General features: G+C 43.3%; 1 protein-coding gene across 3 annotated transcripts in view; it reads left to right on the forward strand.

Moving 5' to 3' along the window:
• The window catches only part of PCYT1A (phosphate cytidylyltransferase 1A, choline), a 68,122-nt gene that overhangs the window by 32,923 nt on the left and 11,365 nt on the right, over positions 1–23,834 (forward strand). For all 3 annotated transcript variants that reach the window (XM_068281232.1, XM_068281233.1, XM_068281230.1), the window contains exons 4-6: positions 12,850–12,949; positions 19,002–19,118; positions 21,691–21,842. In XM_068281232.1, coding sequence (XP_068137333.1) covers positions 12,850–12,949; positions 19,002–19,118; positions 21,691–21,842 — 369 coding nt within the window. The remainder of the gene's footprint in view (positions 1–12,849; positions 12,950–19,001; positions 19,119–21,690; positions 21,843–23,834) is intronic.

The following is a 23,834-nucleotide window of genomic DNA, read 5'->3' on the forward strand; positions in this document are numbered from 1 at the left end:
CGCTCTGTAAAGTACTACACTGGCTCCCCATCAACTTTAGGATCAATTTCAAAATCCTGTGCTTGGCCTACAAATCAGTGCACAAGACCTGCCCGACCTACATATCTGATCTGGTCCACAGGCACATACCAGCCCGCCCCCTCCCATCCTCCAATGGCCTGCGCCTAGTCGCACCTCGCATAACTCAGTCACACGCACGATTGCAGAACTTCACCAGGGCTGCCCCTACTCTCTGGAACTCTCTCCCACCAGCCGTCAGACTCGCCCCCACCTTTAATACCTTCAAACAAGCTCTCAAGACTCACCTCTTCACGCTCGCATACCCCCCTACACCAGCATCATAATATGTTCTGTTAGACCCCCTCTCAAAAGACGCACCTATTGTCTCCACCCCACCCTTTAGATTGTAAGCCTCTGGCAGGGCCCTCCTCCCTAATGTATCCAGCTTGATTATGCGATCTTACTCACAACCACCCTTCTTGTATACTCGAACAGTCTCTTATCTTGACCTATGACACTGTATTGTTATCAAATCATTTGCATGATCTTGTTTTGTTGTGAGTTTCCGTATGTTCTACCTGTATGTTAACCCATTTATCTATTGTGCAGCGCTGCGTAATATGTTGGCGCTTTATAAATACAATAAATAATAAAAATAACATGAGGACACACGGGGATATGGGGGGCACAGGAGCACACATGAGGACACACAGAAGGACATGTACAAGATGCTCCTGGAATATGGATGCACCAGGTTTAGTATTTTTTTTTTCCTGGTTTTTGCCCTCTAAACCTGGGTGCGTCTTATATTCCGGAGCGTCTTATACGGCGCGAAATACGGTAATTTGCGATTGCATAGGATTAATAACTTTTTTTTTGTGAGGGTAAGGGGTAACATACAAAATAAATAGAGCACTTTAGGAAGTAAAATCATTTTACAGGCCAGGCTACGTCCTAACCATGAGACCTTATAGTGAGACCAATTTTTAAGCAGATTATTTAAGGAATGGAACAGGGGGGATAATTAACTGCAAAAAGATTGCGATATAACGGTGTAAGAAAAACTCCAAGATATTTCAATGTGTTCTTACCCCATTTAAAATCAAAATTCGCCTCCAATAATTTTATTGTATTTGGCAAAAGATTAATCGGCATAGCAGTCAAGGCCACAATTTTCAAGGAAGTATAAAGGTGCCCATACATCTGTATGGGCAGATCGATCTGATCAGAGAGAGATCTGTTGGCTTCTCATACACTGCAGGCCTATTCCCGATTGATTTCATCATGAAATTTCTTGGGAATGGGCCCTTGTGACACCGCTTGGCCGCTGTCCCCCCAAATTTTAATGATACATTCAGGTGGGGTGTTGCAACTAGTCCCGCCAATCACTGCTGCTCTGCTTTGTTAACTGGAGACGATGGTTTCGGGGGCGGGACTATGCCTCCGTCATTGGGGCCAATCACTGGCCCAACATAAAGATGGTACCGCTCAGTTGGTATGGTGGAGTGCACGCGGTTGCGCCGGTCCAAATGTATTATTTGGAACACACACACACACACACACACACACACACACACACACACACACACACACACACACACACACACACACACACACACACACACACACACACACACACACACACACTTTTGAGGGAGAAAAATGCGTTTTCTTGGTCCGAAATAATCGAACATTTTAAAACATGCAAAAAATGACTAGATCCTTTTGTGATAATTTTAAAATCCGTAGTTTATGAACATTGTTTAAAATGTTTCAAATATAAGCGTTAACATCAAACTTCACATGTAGAATGCTCTGACTCAACATAAGTGTATGGAACCTGAGAAGTGCAACAAGAAGAGCTTTTGTTTTTTATAATAGTAAATGAAAACATTTACTTTAAAGAGACACTGAAGCGAAAAAAAAAATTATGATATTATGATTTGTATGTGTAGTACAGCTAAGAAATAAAACATTAAGATCAGATACATCCAGGGCTGTGGAGTCGGTCCAAAAATCCACCGACTCCGACTCCTCAGTTTAGGATTCCACCGACTCCGACTCCACGACTCCGACTCCTCTAATTTGCATATTACAATTTTGTTGATTAAAAGTATGTAACATGAAATTCGTCTCATAACTGCCAACGCTTAGGAATTTTACAAGACAACTGAAGTGAGAAGGATATGTAGACTACTATATTTATTACCTTTAGACTAAAACTAGTCCTTAGTAATAGTACTTGTAAAAGGTACAAACCGGAACAAAGAACATCTATCAGGCCCTAGGCAATGTAAGTGTGGGTACATGTAAGAATGATGTGCAGGTACTCTGCAGGGGAATGAGGAGATTGTAAACAGACAACACCTCTGTATTCAATGTGCACAGCATTCTCAGTGGATTCCCTGCAGCTCTGTGGGGAGTGCATATGTAGAGTATAGTACTACTGTGTAACAAAGTAAACCTGAGACAGATGAAATTAAAGTTTTATACATACCTGGGGCTTCCTCCAGCCGCCTTCAGGATAATCAGTCCCTCGTTGTCCTCCTCCACCACCTGGATCTTCTGCTATGAGTCCAGGTACTTGAGCCAGTCTGGCGTAGTGCGCATGAACACACTCCACCGCTAGGAGCATACTACACCTGTGCAGCACTATTGCGCAGGTGCAGAATGTTCCTGGCTGTGGGAGTGGCATGCGGCCGGACTGCGCTGACTGGCTGAATTACCAGGACTCATAGCAGAAGATCCGGGTGGTGGAGGACAGTGAGGGACTGATTAGCCTGAAGGGGGCTGGAGGAAGCCCCAGGTATGTATAAAACTTTACTTTTCATCCGTCTCAGGTACGCTTTAATTTGTAGTCACCAAACCAAATTTTAATAACATATCAAATTATTTGATTTCATCAGCAAAAGGAGTGCATACATTTGCATAAATCAGCATCAGTGCAGAATTATTTCCATCTCATTGACCATCTCTATTAGTGACACAGCTACACATCAGGCTTTATTCTTACAGCATAGATGTTATTTAGTATATATAAGAGATTCCTGTGTACGCATCATATATACAGTCACAATCAGATATGTATATCTGACCTTAAAAATACGGGGACTGCTTTATTGAAGCAGCACAAGTAACTAATTTTGATTGGTTTATTTCATTTTTGTGGACTAAGCACAGCTATTACTGTATATATACATTATTTTTAATGACTATTATCTGAGAAATAGAACATTTTATCATATTTTCTATTTTAATTACAGTTACAAATTTATTAGGAGTCGGAGTCGGTGCATTTTTTTCCGACTCCGACTCCAGGCACCCAAAATTGCCCGACTCCACGACTCCGACTCCACGACTCAGACTCCGACTCCACAGCCCTGGATACATCAGTCTAATTGTTTCCAGTACAGGAAGAGTTGAGAAACTCCAGTTGTTATCTCTATGCAAACAAGCCATTAAGCTCTCGACTTGTTAGTCTGGAGAGGGCTGTTATCTGACTTTTATTATCTCAATTGTTCCTGGACTGTTTACTTTTCCTCTGGCAGAGGAGAGGTCATTACTTCACAGACTGCTCTGAAAGACTCATTTTGAATGCTGAGTGTTGTGTAATCTGCACATATTATAGAATGATGCAATGTTAGAAAAAACACTATAAATAAAAGTATGAGAATATTTTCTTTGCTGCTAATCTTCTAGTAATTATTCATAGTACACAACCAATTCACTATATCATATTTTTTTTTTCGCTTCAGTGTCTCTTTAACCACTTGAGGACCCACCCTTTACCCCCCTCTTAAGGACCAGCGCTGTTTTAGCTGATCTGTGCTGGGTGGGCTGTGCAGCCCCCAGCACAGATCAGGGTGCAGGCAGAGCGACCAGATCACCCCCCTTTTTTCCCCACTAGGAGGATGATGTGCTGGGGGGGGTCTGATCGCTCCTGCCTGCCTGGGTGTTGCGGGGGGGGGGGGCACCTCAAAGCCCCCCTCCGTGGCAAAATTCCCCCCCTCCCTCTCATCCCTGTCCCCCTTGGCAATCTGGGCTGCACATGACGCTATCCATCCTGTGCAGCCAGTGACAGGCTGTCCCCTGTCACATGGCGGCGATCCCCGGCCGCTGATTGGCCGGGGAACGCTGGTCTGCCTTACGGCGCTGCAGCTGCAGCAGCGCCGTACAATGTAAACAAAGCGGATTATTTCCGCTTGTGTTTACATTTAGCCTGCGAGCCGCGATCGGCGGCCCGCAGGCTATTCACGGAGCCCCCCGCCGTGAATTGACAGAAAGCAGCCGCTTGCGCGAGCGGCTGCTTCCTGATTAATTAGCCTGCAGCCGGCGACGCAGAACTGCGTCGCTGGTCCTGCAGCTGCCACTTTGCCGACGTGCGGTATGAGTGCGTGGTCGGCAAGTGGTTAAGTAAGGAGTTTTCTTCTGTAGCGAATACACAGCAGACTATGGTTTGTAGCTGTAATCTGCAGGTGTATCTTACAAATGTATTTATTTTGTAGAATTTTTGTAGGTCTAACACTTTCAAAGTCTACAGAACTATTTACGGTACATCTGTGATAGTCCTGGAGGAACTCCCAATCCATTGCCTCCAGGGACTGACTGTTTCAGCCAAGTCAGTGTGCGCTTGAGTTTTTGTGGGAGGAAAGTGGAACAGCCAAAGAAAACCAATCCAAATACGAGAGAACGTACAGACTTCAAGATCATAGTGTCCTTATTAGGATATCATACCCAGTACACAGAGCTCCAAGAGGAGAGATTTTAATAGGCCTAAAAGAACAATCACTCTTTTTTTTTTTAAGTGATATGTTGGTTGATAACATTTTGTAGAGTTAAAATATCCAGGTGTGGGTTTCCTCCAGATGCTTCCAGCTTCCTTCCACACACTGTAAAGCTGTTTTGGTTAACTTCTTGGCTTTCATCCAGACGTCACCACTGTGTATGTGAGGTTAGGAGGGTTTAAGCTTTTTTTTTTCTTTCTTTCTTTCTTTCTTTCTTTCTTTCTTTCTTTCTTTCTTTCTTTCTTTCTTTCTTTCTTTCTTTCTTTCTTTCTTTCTTTCTTTCTTTCTTTCTTTCTTTCTTTCTTTCTTTCTTTCTTTCTTTCTTTCTTTCTTTTAGTTATAGATGACAACATATTATTCTTTGTGAAAAGCTAATAAATAAATGTCTCTACCAAAAATGTCTTCTTGTGCAGCAACAACTTCTCAGATTCAGGAGATGGGAAGACCGTTTTCCTCATGGCGATGCATTCTGAAAAAATAAATATTTTTTTTTTAAACTTCTTGGTGGGAACAGATGGTAGCGGGACCAGGAGTGCCTTACAGGAGCAGCAGGCAGAGGAGTAATTGTAGAAAAAGGCAGAAACTTAATAGATGTGTCAGGGGTTCTGTGCAGGCAGCAGGAAAGTTTGTAGGAGAACACTAAATTCCGTAGCAGCACTGGGGAGTTGACCAGAACATGTTGATTTATAGCTGAGGCTTTGACATGGGGACTATAACATCCTTATAGGTTAGCCTTTTTAATTATTTGGCATGAAAAGCTCTGGTCTGCAGTTCCTATAATTTGCTACTAAATGACTTGTGCTTTCCTGGAAGTTATAAGTGCTCTGTGGCAGGGTAACAGCAGAGCATTCACAATGGCACCTGGACCAAGGCATGGAACAAGATCTGGAAGCATGATCAAGGTAGGAGGACTATATCTGTTTCAGGCAGGCAGGCCCAAAGCAACAAGGAGGAAGTCACCAGTGGTGGGTGCAGGGCAGGTTACATTGGTAAGAACCTATATGTTGGTTGCTATTGGCAACAGCACAGCACACCTTTTACTCTGGCACCAGCAACTCATTAAAGCTGCAACTCACAGCTACAGCATACAGGAGATAGAGCAGAGACAGCCACCTTTACCTTTAAGGGGTTTATTCAGCAATCAGGCATCTTTTGTTACATGTTGAATTCTTCAGAGTATAAACAGTCTTTCCTATGTCCTATGTACATCACATATATTTACAGCATACAGACATGAAGCTATTATTCTAAATAGGAAGGGTAGAGAGCAGGATAGCAGGCAAAAGAAGAAGACCCCTCTGCCATCCCATCTCTTACTTTTATATGAACATCAAAGAGTTAAATTCTGACATCACCCGAGCAATACCCCCAAGCCTACAATTGGCGGGCATGGGCATGTGACCCACCTCATCATCTAGTGCGCCAGTGCTTTATGCCCCAGATGCACGGAATGCAATGTTTTCCAAATATCGGCTCTGTTTACCTTTTCGTAGTCTGAATGTCGGGACATTTAGACCTAATAACCCATTATGTGTCCTTCTAGAGGAACATGCTTCTTGTAAATTACTTCATAATTTCTCTCCGAGAAACTATGCTTAAAGAGACCCTGCATCTCAAGTCTTTACTAGACTTTAGTACATGAGGCTTAGAATTCAAGTATACTTACATTCTAACAGACAGGTCAGCTGGACCAGCCTAGAACAGGCCGTATGTGTCAATTACCAGATAATAAAAGTAGCTATTGCCTACAGCAAACAGACAAATTGATTATTATTTCTTCCTGACCTGCACTGCAGCAGGATTACTCTTGGAAACGCTGCTTCCATGAGCTGCACAATGGCTTTGTGAGTAGCTTTCTTACAGCTTTTCATCTTGGATTTGGTTACATCAATGATCACTTCTTATATGGATTTTGTATGTCCTCCCTATAATTTGCATGGATTTCCTTTGTCAAAGTAGGATGTTTTCCACAAGCCAAACATGTAGCAGTGTTCTCCCTAGAAATTTTTTCCAGCCGGGTGGCATGAAAAAGTAGCCGGGTGGGGGAAGGTCACGCTGGGTTCATACTCAGTGGGGGATCACACTGGGTGCTACTGGATGGTGAAAGGATCATACAGTGTTGCTGGGAATCGGGCTGGGGGCTCTTCGGTGGGGAGAGTGTGTGTGAGGGGGTGGGGGGGGGGGGTAGTGGTGATCACATTAGGTCCTGCTGGGAGGGGGGGGGGGGAGAATCACACCGGCTGCTACTGGGTGGGAGAAAAGGGATTAACACTAGCTGCCACTAATGGAGGAAGGGTGGAGGTCTCAAACATAGTGATGCTGTTGGGGAGGGGCATTCTCAATCAGGGTTCTTCTGGTGGATTTGAAGACCTCTCTGATCCCCCTATCCACCAGCCGCACTCTGAGAATGTATCCCTCCATCAGCATTGTATCTATGAGACCTTTCCAGTCAAAGGGAGACTCCCCCTTTTCCATTAGCAGCAGCCAGTGTGAACCCCCTTCCCCACCCAATATAGCACATTGAGCGGGGGGCTGATCAGTGCTAATTTATTTTGTACCCTTGTGCATTCTCATACGTACCTGACCTGGGATCTATTCTTAATTCAGCAGGAGACAGCACAAGCCAACATCCTCACCCCACCTATCTAGAGGGACATGAGTGCAGCACATTCAAGTACACAGCGGCCAGGCAGCAGGGCGAGTAATTATTGTTCTTACAGGCACTTGATTACGGGGGAAAAGAGGCAGACATGCCTGAAAGAACAGAGCAGCGCAAACTTCTGCTCCTTGCTCCTGTGCTGGCTGTATCTTCACCCAAGCTTCACACCTATACGGCAGGGGGAGAAGAGGCAACATGCCTGTGAACAGAGCAGTGCGTCCTCTCCAAACGTTATCTGCTTGTAACGTCACCAAGCTTTCCCTGCCCCTCCACACTACTGACAGGAGCTGGGGGGGAGGGTGGAGATAGTGTCCCTGAGTGAAAGCTGGCTGGCTGCAGTTACACAGCCGCTGTAATGAAGCAAGAGGTCATTCTGCCGCATACCAGGGCAAATGGCAGCCAGTTGGTGGACAATTTCAGGCGGGCGTTCCGCCCAGCTGAAAGGCTTTGGTGTGAACACTGGTGTAGGTTGACCTGCCCCCCAAAAATTGCTTATTTGGGTGATAGGGACAATATTATGTATAAAATCTGATGTGAGGTGGACCAAGGGAACCGAGGACCAGAAAGACAAAAAGGAAAAAAAAATACCAGGAGCCAATAGTGCAATATGTCCATACACCAAGATAAATGTGTAAAAGAATACACTCACAAATTTCAGGGTGCAGGAAAGGCAAACACTGATATCAGAATGATATAGCTTACAGCGAATACACTACCTCCGCTCGGGTCTGCGAAGTTCACACTCCTGGTAGATTGGGTAGTTCCTAGGCATTATGCTTCATCTACACGGGGCGATCTGGCGGCTCGATTAGCCGCCGGATAGACTCTTCCGCATCCCCGTGCGTACCTGCCGCGTCTCCGCACGTGCGTCAGATTCGATACCCGCTCGTCCCCGCCGGCGCCACTTATCTTCCGCTCGATTCCCCGCTATTGTCCGCTCGCGGGGAACGAGTGGGGAATCGGCCGCAGCGAGATTGGACCTGTCGGATCTTATCAATCGGCACGCGTAGACCCAGCTTAAGGGCTACTCAGAACATACAACTTCCAAATAGAGGTGTGATAAGTATAAATGCAAAATGGTGAAGGCACCTAGACGGTATAAAACAATCTAAAAAGGAGAGGTATAGTAATCTTACCTCTCCTATGGTGAAGTAGAACATGTGGTAATCAAAAACTCAGTTGGGATTTTCTAGAGTTTATTGCACAAAAGGTGCAGACACTGCTTTTCTCCGGTATCCCCTGCTTCTACAGGTCAATTAAAACCATCAAAAAGTGTCCCTGAAATGTAGTAGATTTGAACGCCTCATTTTGGCTAAGAGGCACTAGGCGATATGCAATTCACATTTTCTCTTTCATTTTCTCCTAGGAGATAATTTTTCATCTTTGATTTAAAATTACCCTTTAGCACTTTGCAGTGGAAAATGAGACAAAGAGAAAAAGTGAATTGCATATGACCTATTGTTTTATAAGTTTTTGAATCTGGTATTTTTCATGCTATTTTTTACTTCAAAGTTCCACATATACAAATGGCAGAGCTAAATGATAACCGCTGTACTTAAACTGTGATTTGACTAAATGCCTTTCTGACCAGCTACAGAGATGTCTGCTCACGATGACGGGTCAGCAAAAAAATTCCTATTTATTTATTTAATACATTTATAAAAGCACTTACACTTTAGCGGCAGCATTTTATACAGAATAAAAGTAAAACGTGCCTCTAACGTTTTACTTTTATTCTATATAAAATGCTGCCACTAAAGTGTGAGTGCTTTTATAAATGTATTAAATAGGGGTTTTTTTGCTGACCCGTCATCGTAAGCAGACATCTCTGTAGCAGGTCAGAAAGGTGTTTAGTCAAATCACAGTTTAAGTACAGCGGTTATCATTTGGCTCTGCCATTTGTATATGTGGAACTTTGAAGTCAAAAATAGCATGAAAAATACCAGATTCTGACATTTGTATATGTGAAACATTGAAGTCCATTATAACATGAAAAATACCAGATCCTGTGGCTGAGTACAAATGCAAATTGCGTCCACCAGGTGGCAGCACAAGGTGATATTTTATTTTTGTTGCCTTGGAGTCAAGTATGGAAGAAGGTATGATTGATGATGTCATTAGTAGGTCACTGGAGAAGCAAAGTGGGTCAGTTATGGTTGTATTTAGGTATAAGCAATGAAATGTATATATGGGGCAGAAACAAAGGAGTAACTTAAAGGACAACTGTAGCTAGAGGTATATGGAGACTGATATATTTTTTTCCTTTTAAGCAATACCAGTTACCTGGCAGCCCTGCGTGTGTATTTACCAGCAGTAGTGTCTGAATCGCACCAGAAACTAGCATGCAGCTAATCTTGTCAGACCTGACAATAACGTCAGAAACATCTGATCTTCTGCATGCTTGTTCAGGGTCTATGGCTAAAGGTATTAGAGGCAAAGGATCAGCAGGATAGCCAGGCAACTAGTATTGCTTAAATGGAAATAAGTATGGCAGCCTCCATATAGCTCTCAGTACAGTTGTCCTTTTAAAGGCAAAAAACAGTAGCCAGAAATTGATCCTGGGTTGAATTGATAGTGTGCAGATTTGCAGAGGGGAGCAGTGAGGGAGATAGAAGAGACTGGCAGAGAACAGTAGTTGAGATTAGAGATGAGGGGGATTCAAACATTGCTACGTCGTTACCGTAACAAAGTTCGTGCTACTTGAGAACCGCAGGCTGCATTAATAGTGTAACTCGCAGTACATGCTGCCAGTAATAACGATAATATTGCTGTGTGCTGTCTGTACACAGCAACTCGCGCCCAACTCACGAGCTATCCACTGGTTCGATCTACTCAACCCCAGCGACCCAGATTCCCCCGAAGAACCTATTGTTCGCTCTGCTCCCTTGCCTGTTGTGTGAGGTCACGCATGTGCCATCTGTCGTTCTTCTGTAGCTGGTCCCACCCCCCATAGCAACACAGTGCATTGTCAGCTACACAGCTGCCACGCCCGTGTGTACCCCCTCTCAGCAATGTCGCCTAAGGTGATCATTTGCTGATCCCCTGACCGACTACATCAGCTGTCAATATGTACGAGCCCTAAAGTAAGCAGAGAATCAGGCGGACTGGTTGAGGATGGAGTAAGCTTTAGGCAGTGAGGTTGCTTGGGAGGGGAAGATCTGTAAAATGGAGCAGCAGGTGTTTTCGTTTTTTACAATCCAAAATTGCTGCATCTTTATACGCATAATTGGGAATTTTAAATAATTTGTTAAACTCATATGAGGTTTGCAGCTGCCCAATGGTTGTTTTTCGACTCTCTAGTTTCTTTTTTTTTTTAAGGCTCACTTGGTCGTAAAGAAAGAAGCCATTGTTTATTTATCAAGTATTTTACTTTTGTGTTTCTCAGTACTCAATCCTGTATTATCTTGTATCGGGGCGCTTTTTCTCCATAGAAACAGAAATACTTTTTTTTAAAGCCTTAGCCTGTAACCTTGATTTTAATAAATGGCTGCCTAGATGTATTGTTTAAGAGTAAATAAATAATCCTCATTTTTATTTCTCCGCATGAGTTCTCTGCTTACAGGAGATTACTCATGTTCACACACAAAAGCTGATAGTGTGCATACTTCTGTTATGGAATCTCCCTTAAGTCTCATCTACACGGTACAATTTTTCGTCACATCGGATATATTAGACGGACCTATTAGATCATTTCCAACCGGTCCAATCGGATTGCAATAGATTTTGGATACTTATCAAAGCAAAATATTTCGCAAAATTGATCTGAAACAATTTGGACGTCTACGCATGATGCAATTTCTTATTAGATCACTGGTCGATCTGATGGAAAATTGTACCGTGTAGATGAGGCTTTAAAGTGAACCTTAAAGAGAATCTGTACTCTAATATTCTTACAATAAAAAGCATACCATTCTATTCATTATTTTCTCCTGTGCCCCTCTGTGCAGTTTCTGCCACTCTCTGCTGCAATCCTGGCTTGTAATTAACAGTTTTAGGCAGTGTTTACAAACAAACTAACCAGCTTCTAATAGGCTCAGCTAAGCATAGTGTGTGAGTCATCTCAGAGTGTGCAGGGGGCCTGCAGAGGGTGTGTATCACTTCTACCAATCACAAGCAGCCCTGCACATTCCACACAATCAAGCCTTAGCCCGACAAACAGGACAGAGGAAAGATACATTGATTTATTACAGAGACAGTGCAGTTAGGAAAGACTGCAGTAAGCCAGAGCAGATTAGAACAGGCATAGGAACTTATAGGATAGAAGAACTAAGGCTGAAAAATGTGTTACAGAGTCTCTTTAAGTCAGGGAAAAAAAATGAGTTTAACTCACCTGGGGCTTCCTACAGCCCCCTGCAGCTGATCGGTGCCCTTGCAGCCCTGCTCCGATGCTCCTGGACCCACCGGCGGCTACTTCCGGTTTCGCCGTCACCGGCCGTCAGGCTGGGAACGCGAGTGATTCTTCGCGTTCCCAGCCACAATAGCACCCCCTATGCAGCTATTGCGGCAATAGCAGTACAGGGGGTGCTATTGTGGCGGGGGCACTGATCAGCTGCAGGGGGCTAAGGGAAGCCCTAGGTGAGTTAAACTCATTTTTTTTTTTCCCTGACTTAAAGTGGATCCGAGATGAACTTTTACTCATTGCATAATTGTGTCCCTTTCCTGTAGTTTATAGGGCATTCCTCAAGCCAAATACTTTTTTTGGTTTTGTTTTAATACTTTAATTCCCTATAAACTAAACAAGCCTCGCCCACAGCCCTCAGAGTGCCAAGGCGCTTTCAGACAATAGCAAGGGCTTACAGGAGCTCAGTCTGGGCAGGAGGAGGGGGAGGTGTTACTAGCCATTGATTTCAAAGGCAGAGGGTGGGAGGGAGGAGGAGAGGGGACTGAACTTACACACAAGAAAGCTGATACCATCTCCAGCGCTTAGCCTGTGACAGTATGACAAAAAGAACATGGCTGCCCCCATTGTATCACAGGAATAAATAATCATATTCTATTAAAACAGTTTGCAGCTAGATATGCTGTGTAAACTATCTAAACTTTAGATAAGATATATAGACAAGTTACTTGTTATAGTTAGTGTTTCATCTCGGATCCGCTTTAAGGTTCACTTTAAGCAGGAACTCTGTAGAGAAAAAACTTAAACTGTGTAATTAGTAGGGATGACCAATGAAATGCAAATATTTGAGTTTATGCAAATTTATGTACATATTTATGCAGCTTGGAAATGGACCAATCAAGTAATTCTGAAAATCACTCCACTAAAAGTTGGTAGTTTTCTGGCCCTAATGCTGATCCTCTGGCTGTGATGTTTTTTTAAAAAAAAATTGCATGAAAAGACCATTTCGCAGGTATAGTGAAGATGTTATGCAAAAAATAAAAAAAAAACACCTTTCTTCTCCGTAGGGCGTATGTGAGCCTGCACCTTTCTCAGATGAACTTGAGCTTGACTACAAACAGCCATACAGCAGAGTAACATTTGAAGAGGCAAAACAGGGGACACCACGTAAGTATTCCTGTAAATGTCATTCTTACCGTAGTGAACACTGGCAGTGATGTGATACAATGGAAGGCTAGTATAGGCTTGCATTTAAACTTGTGTATGGTAAAGTATTGGTGCTGCTGCCAGTGGCTTCCACTCCACAGATAGGTGCACAAGAACTCCCAACAATTCAAATAGTAAGTGAAACAGAGGTGCCAGTGAAGAATAAAACTAGGTCAAAAACCAGAAAATGGGGTGAGGTAGCGGTGGACTTACCTCCCCACAGAAGACTCTATAGGTCGGAGTCCATGTAAAATAACCATTTATTTCATACTGCAATAAAATCGATGCAACGCATTTCACTCCAGACATGTATGTCTGGAGTGAAACGCGTTGCATCAATTTTATTGCCGTATGAAATACTGCGTTGTTGGGAGCTTATGCACAAACAAAAGGACGAAAAATTGAGAGCCCACTAATAAACACTATAGTGGGCTCTCGATTTTTGTTCTTTTTGTTTGTGCATAAGCTCCCCACAATTCAACCTCAGCGCTGCCACCTATAGGAAACATCCAAACAACAACTCCTGCAGCCACCAAGTGCTCAACAATACAACAAGGTGACCATCACCACATGAAGCAGAGAATGTGGTCAGTACTCCATAAATGCAGGAAAATTGTATTCAACAAATTTGAGAACTCAATTAAAAGTAATAGATATTCACATAGTGGGTCCTGTGTTACAGAGACAAATTAAATAAAATCACGCATAAAATGCACATAAAGAGCTCAGAAACACCTGACAAAGCCGAAACCGATCGGAAACTGGAGAGTGGGCATTACTACAGCTGGTTATTATTGCACTGAGCACTTTATGTGCGTTTTATGCATGATTTTATTTGTTGGGTCCCTGTTGCACAGGACCCACGATGGAAGTATCTATTGCTTTTAATTGAGTTCTCCAATTTGTTGAATAAAAATTTCCTGCAATGTACAGAGTTTTGACCACGTTCACTGTTGATAGAGTTCAACCAAATATTTATTCACATACTCCAGAAAGTGGTTGAACTCTATCAACAGTTTGTTGTGTGTACTTGGTGGAGGGAAATCCACCCAGCCTCCCCCCAATTTTTAAAACTTTTTATCGACTTTTATCCTTTTTGGCGCCTCTGTTTGCCTGTACATGAACGCAACAGGTTTAGTGTTCGTGTGTGTGTGTGTGTGTGTGTGTGTGTGTGTGTGTGTGTATGTATAATATATATATATATATATATATATATATATATATATATATATATATATATATATATATATATATATATATTATAATATTTTTTTTTTTAACTATTATTTTTCATTTGCAAGGCACCCGCATATTCCGAGACAATGTGCAAAGCAGGAAAACAAACCAGGGGTACATAATGATGCAGACAATGATATACATCTAATATGGACACTGATACAAAATACAGTACTGGTGATTACCATGACAGATGTCACATGATGAATAAAATGTGCAAGCTATAAAATGAATAACAAATTCAAGAAACAAAAGGATGAGAGAGCTCCGCCCTTTGCGAGCTTACAATCTAAAGAAGGATATATATAGATATATATATATATATATATATATATATATATATATATATATATATATATATATATATAATTAAATATAATTTTATTCAACAAATTGGAGAACTCAATTAAAAGTAATAGATACCCACACTATGGAACAGGGACCCATCAAATAAAATATGAATGCAAGCAGGTTCTAAGTAGGAATGGGATTATATTTTTGTCATCATGCCACAGGTCTCTTCAGGTACTTTTTAATGTGATATAATTTACTGTAATGTCATAAGTCAGCCAGAAAAACAAACCCTCTACTGTAAAGGATGATTTATTCTCGACAAATTACTGTTATGTGAAACACCACCAATGCGCAGTGTACCGATTGTCGGGGACTTCTATATTCAGCATTGCTTTTTCATCATTAGGTTGCACATGTATAAATAAGTCTTCCTACTGGGGATAATAAGTTCTTCTGGTGAGAGTAGGTTCTTCTCTCTGAAACAATTTATGAGAGATGAGATTCTTACCCACTGGGATATTGATGTGCAGTAAGCACTCATGCCAAGCCTTATTTACAGTAACTGCAATATAATGCTTTTACTGGAAAGCAGCTCAACTGCAATAAAGAGATCATCTAAGCTTGGATCGGTAGTTGAGCTGAACGTAAATGAAAGCGACTCTATCACAAAGCGGCACTATGTGATGGCGGACTAGACAAGGTAGCCACTCCCTGACTGGTAACCTCTCGGAACATCTATACAGACATTAGACTGTTATGTGGTGTTATCATTACAGAAAACTAATGTCTGCAAGGTACAGAGGAAAACTCTAGCACAGATTTCAATTGTTTATGATGCAGCCACGAAAAGTCCTGGATTTTATTTCTGTCTAGCTCTTCTTTGTGGAGATTTCCCCGTATTTCCAATTCTCAGTGACCACACTCCTCTCTACCACGCTACTGAGAAAAAAAAACCAACATGATTTACTTGCTCCTTATTCCCCACTGAATATGTCACTTGTAACCTGTTCTCAATCAAAACACACTGAAAAAAAAATGCATGCGAGTTGGAAAAAATGCATTTCATTGACTATCCCAGTGAAGCAGATCTACATTTTGTTTAATTTGCTTTTGAGCAGAAGTGTCAAACTCTGATACAAAGTGAGCTGAAATTTAACACTGGGACTAAGTTTTGGGCCAACCTCAATGTCTAGTGACCACGTCCCTGCCTTGTGAAAGTTCCATGGTGTCTAATGCCTCTCCACTGTATAGTTCCCCGTGTCTAGTGGCCCACCGCCTTCCCCTATACAGTTCCCTGGGTTCTAACTCCTTCTCCCTCCCCTATAGAGTTTCCTGGTGTATAGTGGTCCTCCCTCCACTATATAGTTTATTTTTGCAAATAAGGGTAATTATTGATATAGTATAAAAAAATCCTTTATTTCCAAATAAAATATTGTCACCATACATTGTACTAGGGACATAATTTAAATGTAATAATCAGGACACATGGGCAAATAAAATATGCAGGTTTTTATTTTAAAACTATAATGGCTGAAAACTGAGAGGTTTTTTTTTTTCTCAAATGTTCTCTTCTTATTCTCCTTTAAAATGCATACAATTATACATACATACATACATACATATATATCATTTCTGTATGAGAAGTAGTTATGTGTTTGGCAAATGAATGGGAGAAGCATGATATGTGAAAACTTGCTGTGGGAAATAACCTGTGGTGAGGAAATAGTTAAAGAGAACCCAAGGTGGTTTTACCGGGGGGGGGGGGGGGGGGGGGGGGTCAGATGGGACACAGAAGCATGTTCTCTGCCTCATGATATGCCTCTGTGTCCCCACACCACTGCTCTCTCCCCCCACCCCCCACGCTGCGCTGTCCCCCCGAGGTTAGCAACAATATGTGTTGCTGTCTCTAAGGCAAATATAGGGGAGAGGGTTTCCCTGTTTAAAACACACACCAGGGGCGTTCCTTCGGGGTTTTCAGAACTGCCATTGGGCAGCTCTACTTGGCTGCGCTCCGTGCTGCTCCCCGGGCCGCTCCGCGCCTCCCTGCACGCTGTGAATGAGAGACACTCTCTCATTCCAGCATCATGACCCAGAGGTCACTAAAGTGAATGCGGCGGGAAGTGGCGGTTTTTGCGGCTACCTGATCCACTCAGCCCCTGGATCAGGTAACCTATTTTTTTTTGTATTTTATGAGCCCACCTCGGGCTTTCTTTAAGGCATTTGTACATTTCCCAAAAGAAGTGTTTACTGTATATGTACATATAAATAGGTATAGTCCTAGAACAGGTCTGCACTATCAATATGGGCCAGTAGGTGTCAGTGTTTGATGGTATTTATAGAGAAGTACTGTATATGAGGTTTTTCCAGAAACTGTGTTCAGAGGTATCCAGGATATATAGGCTTCAATTCATCAAAGGGTGTTCGATAACAAAACCCCAGTCCTTAAAATACCGCATTCGGTATTTTACACTTCACTGTGCTAATTCATCAATATTTTCCCATGTGCGGTAGAGGTTCGTTAAGTTACCGAACTACTAGGCTTCAATTCATCAAAGGCTGTTCGATAACTGCAGAGTGGTGCAGAGCAGCTTGGAATGTCCCTGTGTTGTTACAAGCTGATAACAATAGAAGGCATCCAGACATCCCTTTACATGTAAATGTGTTATATTTACTGTTACTTATACTGCCTCTGCTGCTCTGAATCTGTCCATCAGTCTTTCTTAACATTTTATTTATTTGCCACAACGTAGATGAACTTCCTGGAGACATTACAAATGCCATGCTTGGTGATTTCACCACCAGCATCTTTGCATTATCAAACAGGGCCTGAAAGGGTTACACCACCGAAGGGAATCTGGGGATATATTTTGACCCGTTCTCTCTGCTCACTGCTTGGGGGTCTGGAAGCTTGTGTGGAGAAGCCTGTGTGACCTATCAGCAGCACTTGCAGGAGAACAGGGGCTGTTTCTATTGGCTGCCTGCTCCTGCTAATCATGAAAACATTCACACAGAAGGCTTTCGAAGCCTGTAACGACAGGGGAGAGCTTGAGATAAACACCGAATGTGTTAGCGAATGTGGGAACCTTGATGAATTAACATTTGTTGAGCACATGTCGGTAATTTATCTCATTGCTGTGTCATTTCAGCTTCTCATTCGGTAACAGCTTTGATGAATTAACATTTTCTAAAGTGCTTCGTTAAGTTAGCTGTTTTCAGCATTACCGAATGCGGTAATGCTTGATGAATTGAAGCCATAATGTGTGGGTCTATTTCAGGTCCATTCTTCGCATGTATATGTACTACTTTTTATGCACATACCTCCTTTTTAAACTGTTTATTATTGTTTTGTTTGATAGTGGGTGCCTCTTACCTGTCCATTACTTATCACCTGTGTTGGGAGCTAGATAGATAGATAGATAGATAGATAGATAGATAGATAGATAGATAGATAGATAGATAGATTTTATGGATTTATCCTGTATGTTCATGAATTCATTTTTTTACTGGAGAATGGCTATCTCAGTTGTTAAATACCCCTAAAGGCCCAGTGGGGACTCTCTCTTTGTGGTTGCTTATGTGGGCATCCCTGCTTTGTGAGTACCCTTTTATACACATCCTATAAAGTATATTCAAGAAACATACTACACTATATTGGGTTCCTGGTGTCCCCGTGTTGTTGTTTTCTGAAGGATCTCTTCACCTCCTCAATACCTTTTCTCTCAAAACAGAAGAGAATTCTTCCCAACTCAACAAAAAATATTTTATTTGTTGTTTCCCCTCTGGACAGAAATTGATGGAAATTGTCACAGCTGGGGACACAGAACAGCTCCTTCCTGAACAATCCAGAATAAAGAGAGATTTTTTTTTTTCCTTTTATTTTAATTGAAGTAGAGATTTGCTGACATCAATCATGTACAGCATAATCAAACAGACTAACGAGAACTAATCTGGATTACGGTACTTTTTTCATGGTGATCTCCTTTAATAAATTTCCCCTTAGGGCTGTTTCGCACTGATGGGGGGGGGGGGGGGGTTTGAGGGGGACACATGGAAGACTAATGCGCTACAATTGCTGATGGTCGGCGATCAGCAATTCGCTAGTGCAGTCTCCCTATGAGAGCATTCACACTGAAGCATTGCGATCGCATCACAATCGCAAAAGTGCTGCATGTAACATTTTGTTAGTTATCGCACTACCATTCTTATTCCCAGAACGATAAATGTTAAAATGCAATCGCCAAAAAGTTGGTTAGTAATTGCAAACTTTCAGCACTTTTTTCGTTGTGAAACAGCCCTTAGAGCTGCCTAGGAATTACAACACAGTGAGATATGAGTGGATATGTTTAGCTGTAATGTCTGGAACAAGTATATGGTATATGTTAGAGAATGGCTGCTTCAGAGAGTGTATTTTGATTATAAAATATGGTATTCTGTAATGCAAATGATGATTCATCCTTTTTACTTTCTGTCTTTATTCCTGCAGTCGACAGACCGGTGAGAGTTTACGCTGATGGCATTTTTGACTTGTTCCACTCTGGGCATGCCCGAGCCCTAATGCAAGCAAAGAACCTCTTTCCCAACACGTACCTCATTGTGGGAGGTAAGGAAAAATAACAGGCAGGCTTAGGGGCTTAGGTGACTGCTGAAGGCTCTGCATATTTGGCCATAATTTGAGTTTGCAACCACACAGGGAACACTGGTTGGCTGACAGCGCTGGGTTAATGTGCTACATACAAAAGCTCCACTCATAGGTGTGAATGTTTTTACTCTGGAAAGGAAGCTCACACACTGACTGCACACTGGTTGCCTTGTCAGATCTCTGTACACCTGAGATATTATGGAAAATGTCTACTATGCATTCTGCATTCAGTCTCTCTTGCCAGAGCTGAGGTTGTCTGCCTCAGCGTGCCAATTTCCCAACGTTTTTGCTCTGAGTTTGCTTTATCCAACGTTAAGTGCTAACATATTCTTCTTTGCCTTTTTTCTTAAACATGTGTGGACATATCAATATTTTATTTGCATTTAAACATTATATAAGCAGACCTGAAGTGCTAACATATTCTTCTTTGCCTTGTGTGCTTATGTCCTTATATATACAGTGTATTATTTTTAACTCTTGTGACATATCAATATTTTATTTGCATTCAAACATTATCTAGATAGATATGATGCATTTGAAGAAAAAAAAGAGGGTATGTTTTTATCCACCTGCTATAAGCTGAATTGAACAAATGCGTGTGCACACGCACTTTGGCAGAATAGGCAGATTTTCATAAATGACTGAAGCCACTTTAAAAGTTGGAAGGCTCTGGGTCCTACAGAGCCTTCCTGTTTCCTTCTACAGTCCCTGCATTCCACCACTGGCTCCCACCGTTCGCAGTCTCTGGCCTATGGGTTGTTGACTGATCTCTGCCACTTCAGGAGCCCAAGTGCTCCCGAAGACGGGCCGCACAATTCTGCACATGTGTGAGCATGCTCTCTCGCACAAGCGCAGAACAGAGCCACTAGTCCTCAGGAGCACTCAGGCTCCCGAAGACACGTATGGCAGTATATTTGGATGGAGGACACTGCGTTGGAACGCGAGTACCAGGAGAGTTACAGGAAGGCTCTATAGGACCCCCAGAGCCTTCCCTCTCCCTAGGTGAGTATCTGTTTGTTTAACACTTCAGACTCGCTTAGAAGAAATTACATATCTGTGTAAATTGCACACCTTTGGCTCTAATACCTGCTATCATCCTAGGCAGTAACAACATCAAGTAAACATTTCTTATAACTGTCTTCCATTCTCTGATATCATCCTGAACAAATGTTTTACCACTACTCCTCCTCAAATAATTGTTGCTGTGTAATGTTATATGGGTGTCCTGCATGCAGTCCATGTCAGATAACCCCTCATCAACTCAATGGAGTTTGTATCTGGTTTATGTTTATGGCCATATGATGCTGCAAGATCCACTTTTGGTTGAGCTAGAGCAATGTTCTATTGTTACAGTATCCTCAGGCACCCTTTAGTATGATGAAATCCTGTCTTTAGTTTTCAAACAACATGTCTACTATGGCAGAATGACTTTTATTTTTTTTCTTGTCTGTCCAGAGCATGTTGTTCCAGAAGTCCTCGTCTTTATCCAAAGACAAGCAGAGACAGCCTTTGCTGAGAAACAGCTAGTATATGTACAAGGCGTACATATACTAGCTGTTTCTCAGCAAAGAATGTGTCTGCTGAGAATTTAGGGTGTATACAGTGACCCAGATGTGTTGCTGTGGGAGATCCGAAGTGCTGTACTGCTTTGCCCCCCCATAGCAACAGAATTGTGGCTAGCCTCTAGAGGCTTTGAGCCGCAATCTTCAAGGGCGATAGTAATTGTGTGTGTCTATGCACCTTAAGTGTTTATATGTAGTACAAAGATGGGTCGGCACCGCTAGTAATGAATTATAGCTCTTTTATTTGAAACAGAGCGGCAATGACAGACTGCTGTTCCAGGCAAGGATGCCCTTTCTCAGCTTGCAAAATAGCTGACCTTAAGTGTTTGTAAGCAGACTTCTGTTTTGCCCTTATGTCCTTTCCTTTTCTGCATGGTTCACCTTACAAATGATCATTATGTGTGCAGCTTCTTTTTAACTGCAGAGTCATGCACATGGGTAATACCAATGAGAGCTGACTACCAATTAATAGTGATGCCATCACAATATATATTTAGTGGGCCACCAGGACCCTTTCGTGAAGGCAGTGAGTAAGTTGATGGCATCTGATAATAGCGTTAAGGTGCTCTAGGAGAGTTGCTCGCACTGTGAGGTCTCTGCTGAGAATCTAGTCTGTGTACAGGAGTCTCATGACCTTGTCTAGCAATCTATCATGCCAGATCTTGAAATGGCGCAACAAACGAGCACATTCTGTGTACACTTACCCTCCCTGTACAACAGAGGTGGTGGGCTCAGCCCCATTTTCCCTCCTCTTCTCTCTTTTCAACAGTACACTCTCCTCGGCTATTGCTGGAAAGCATGTCTGTACAGTGCTCATGTATTGGAGTGTTGCCTTAACGATAGAGCAATGAAGGGTGACGCTGTTCTAGCATATGTTTATGCATCTTTACTGTCTACATGTTAACATTGCCTATGCTATACATGTGGGGTGAAATGAAATATTCTAATAGGGGTCATTTCTCTCTCTCTAGTCTGCAGTGATGAGCTTACGCATAACCTGAAGGGCTTCACTGTGATGAATGAGGCAGAACGGTATGATGCCGTACAGCACTGTCGCTATGTGGACGAGGTGGTGAGGAACGCACCTTGGACGCTCACCCCAGAATTCCTCACGGAGCACAGGGTGAGAGAGGAGCCACTCCCCAAGGGTGCCTCTCTGAATTAATAGTTGGAGCAGGCATGATAAGAATATAAGAATATCCACAGTATTTGCATGCAGGTGAATGCACGCTTGATCATTTGACCCCCCCCCCCCCCCCCCCCCCCAATCATCCAGTGCAGTTGAGGCTGCGACTTTATTATTTTCATACACAATTTGTTTAATTGTGTATGCTTAATAGCAAGAGCCTTTAACTGCTAACACACTGTGCAGGGCAGCATGGCTTTGTGCTTGGCATTTGGGCTCCCAAGTGCAGATTTCACAGAACCCTGTACAATCTGCTTGGGCTATAGGTTGCTTTAGATTTTTTACATACCAAAATACAGGCTGGTGTGTTTAAGATCTCTGTAAATGTGTATTAACAGTACACTTTGACCTGTAAAAGTGATGTTTGGAATGGACATATTCAAATCACCTTAAAGATTAGTGTGATCTTCCTGGTTGAAGTGGATATGAATTTGGCACCTGACATTTAGATATCATATAATAGGGGTGCCCAGTAACTCTCTCCTACCCTGTCCCTCAACTGCCAGGCTGTGTTTATCGCTGCCTTATTTATAGTGTCCTGGTATTAAGATGACATCCTGTTAAGACCTTGTAAGCCCCTCCTGCATTGCTGAAGAGACTGGGGACTATCAAAAGGGGTAGTGCTGGCACTTCCACTACCCAAATGTGCAGAGACTGGAGTCTGATGGGGCTTAATATGATGTTATTTCACAGAACAGATGCCAGTGAATGATAAATGAGGCTGAAATATTGTATCTCTAGTATAGGTTTTTTGTGATACATTATATCCTCTGCCTAAACCTAGCCTTAACCACTTTGCATCTCCTTAACACGTAATAGGTCTGGCCTACATACTGTTCCTATCTTGACCATAGCCCCTTCTGTACTGTAACATACTATTACCTTCAGGCACGTGCACAGGGGGGTGCTCTGGGTGCCCAGGCACCCCCCTTTTTAAAATTTTCAAAAAAGGCCCCTCTCGCCGCGCAAAATAAGCCCCGCCCCCGATCGCGATAAGCCCACCCGCGGGAAGCTCCGCCCCCTGGGACACTTTCAAGTGAAGAGGCCCAGACAGGAATCCTAGTGTGGCATACTGACCTCTCCCTCCACCAAAGACCCATACTGACATCTACCTCCCCCAGCACCCATAGTGACCTCTCTCTCCACCTAGTACCCACAGTGACCACTCCCTCCCCGGCTCCCCTAGCACTCACAGTGACCTCTCCCTCCACCTAGGACCCATACTGACCTCTCCCTACCCAGTACCCACAGTGACCTCTCCCTCCCCCAGCACCCACAGTGACCTCTCCCTCCACCTAGCACCCACAGTGACCTCTCCCTCAACCTAGCACCCACAGTGACCTCTCTCTTACCCAGCATCCACAGTGACCTCTCTCTTACCCAGCATCCACAGTGACCTCTCCCTCCACCTAGCACCCACAGTGACCTCTCCCTCCACCAGGACCCATAGTGACCTCTCCCTCCCCCAGCACCCACAGTGACTTCTCCCTCCCCCAGCACCCACAGTGACCTTTCCCTCCCCCAGCACCCACAGTGACCTCTCCCTCCACCTAGCACCCACAGTGATCTCTCCCTCCACCTAGGACCCATAGTGACCTCTCCCTCCCCCAGCACCCACAGTGACCTCTCCCTCCACCTAGCACCCACAGTGACCTCTCCCTCCCCAGCTCTAGCAGTGATCCTGCCTACCCCAGCACCCACACTGACCTATCCCTCCCCCAGCACCCACAGTGATTTTTCCCTCCCCCAGTGGCTACCCTCCTGTCCCCTGCAGCACCCACAAGGACCTCCCATCCCAAAAGCAGCACCTACAGTGACCTCTCCCATTGCCAGCGCCCACAGTGTCTTCTCCCAACACCCAGCATCCACTCCCTCCTCCAGTAACCACACTGACTTCTCCCAGCACCCTACCCTTTCCCCAGCACCCAC

The sequence above is a fragment of the Hyperolius riggenbachi genome, chromosome 4, assembly GCF_040937935.1.
Source record: "Hyperolius riggenbachi isolate aHypRig1 chromosome 4, aHypRig1.pri, whole genome shotgun sequence".
Classification (NCBI taxonomy): domain Eukaryota; kingdom Metazoa; phylum Chordata; class Amphibia; order Anura; family Hyperoliidae; genus Hyperolius; species Hyperolius riggenbachi.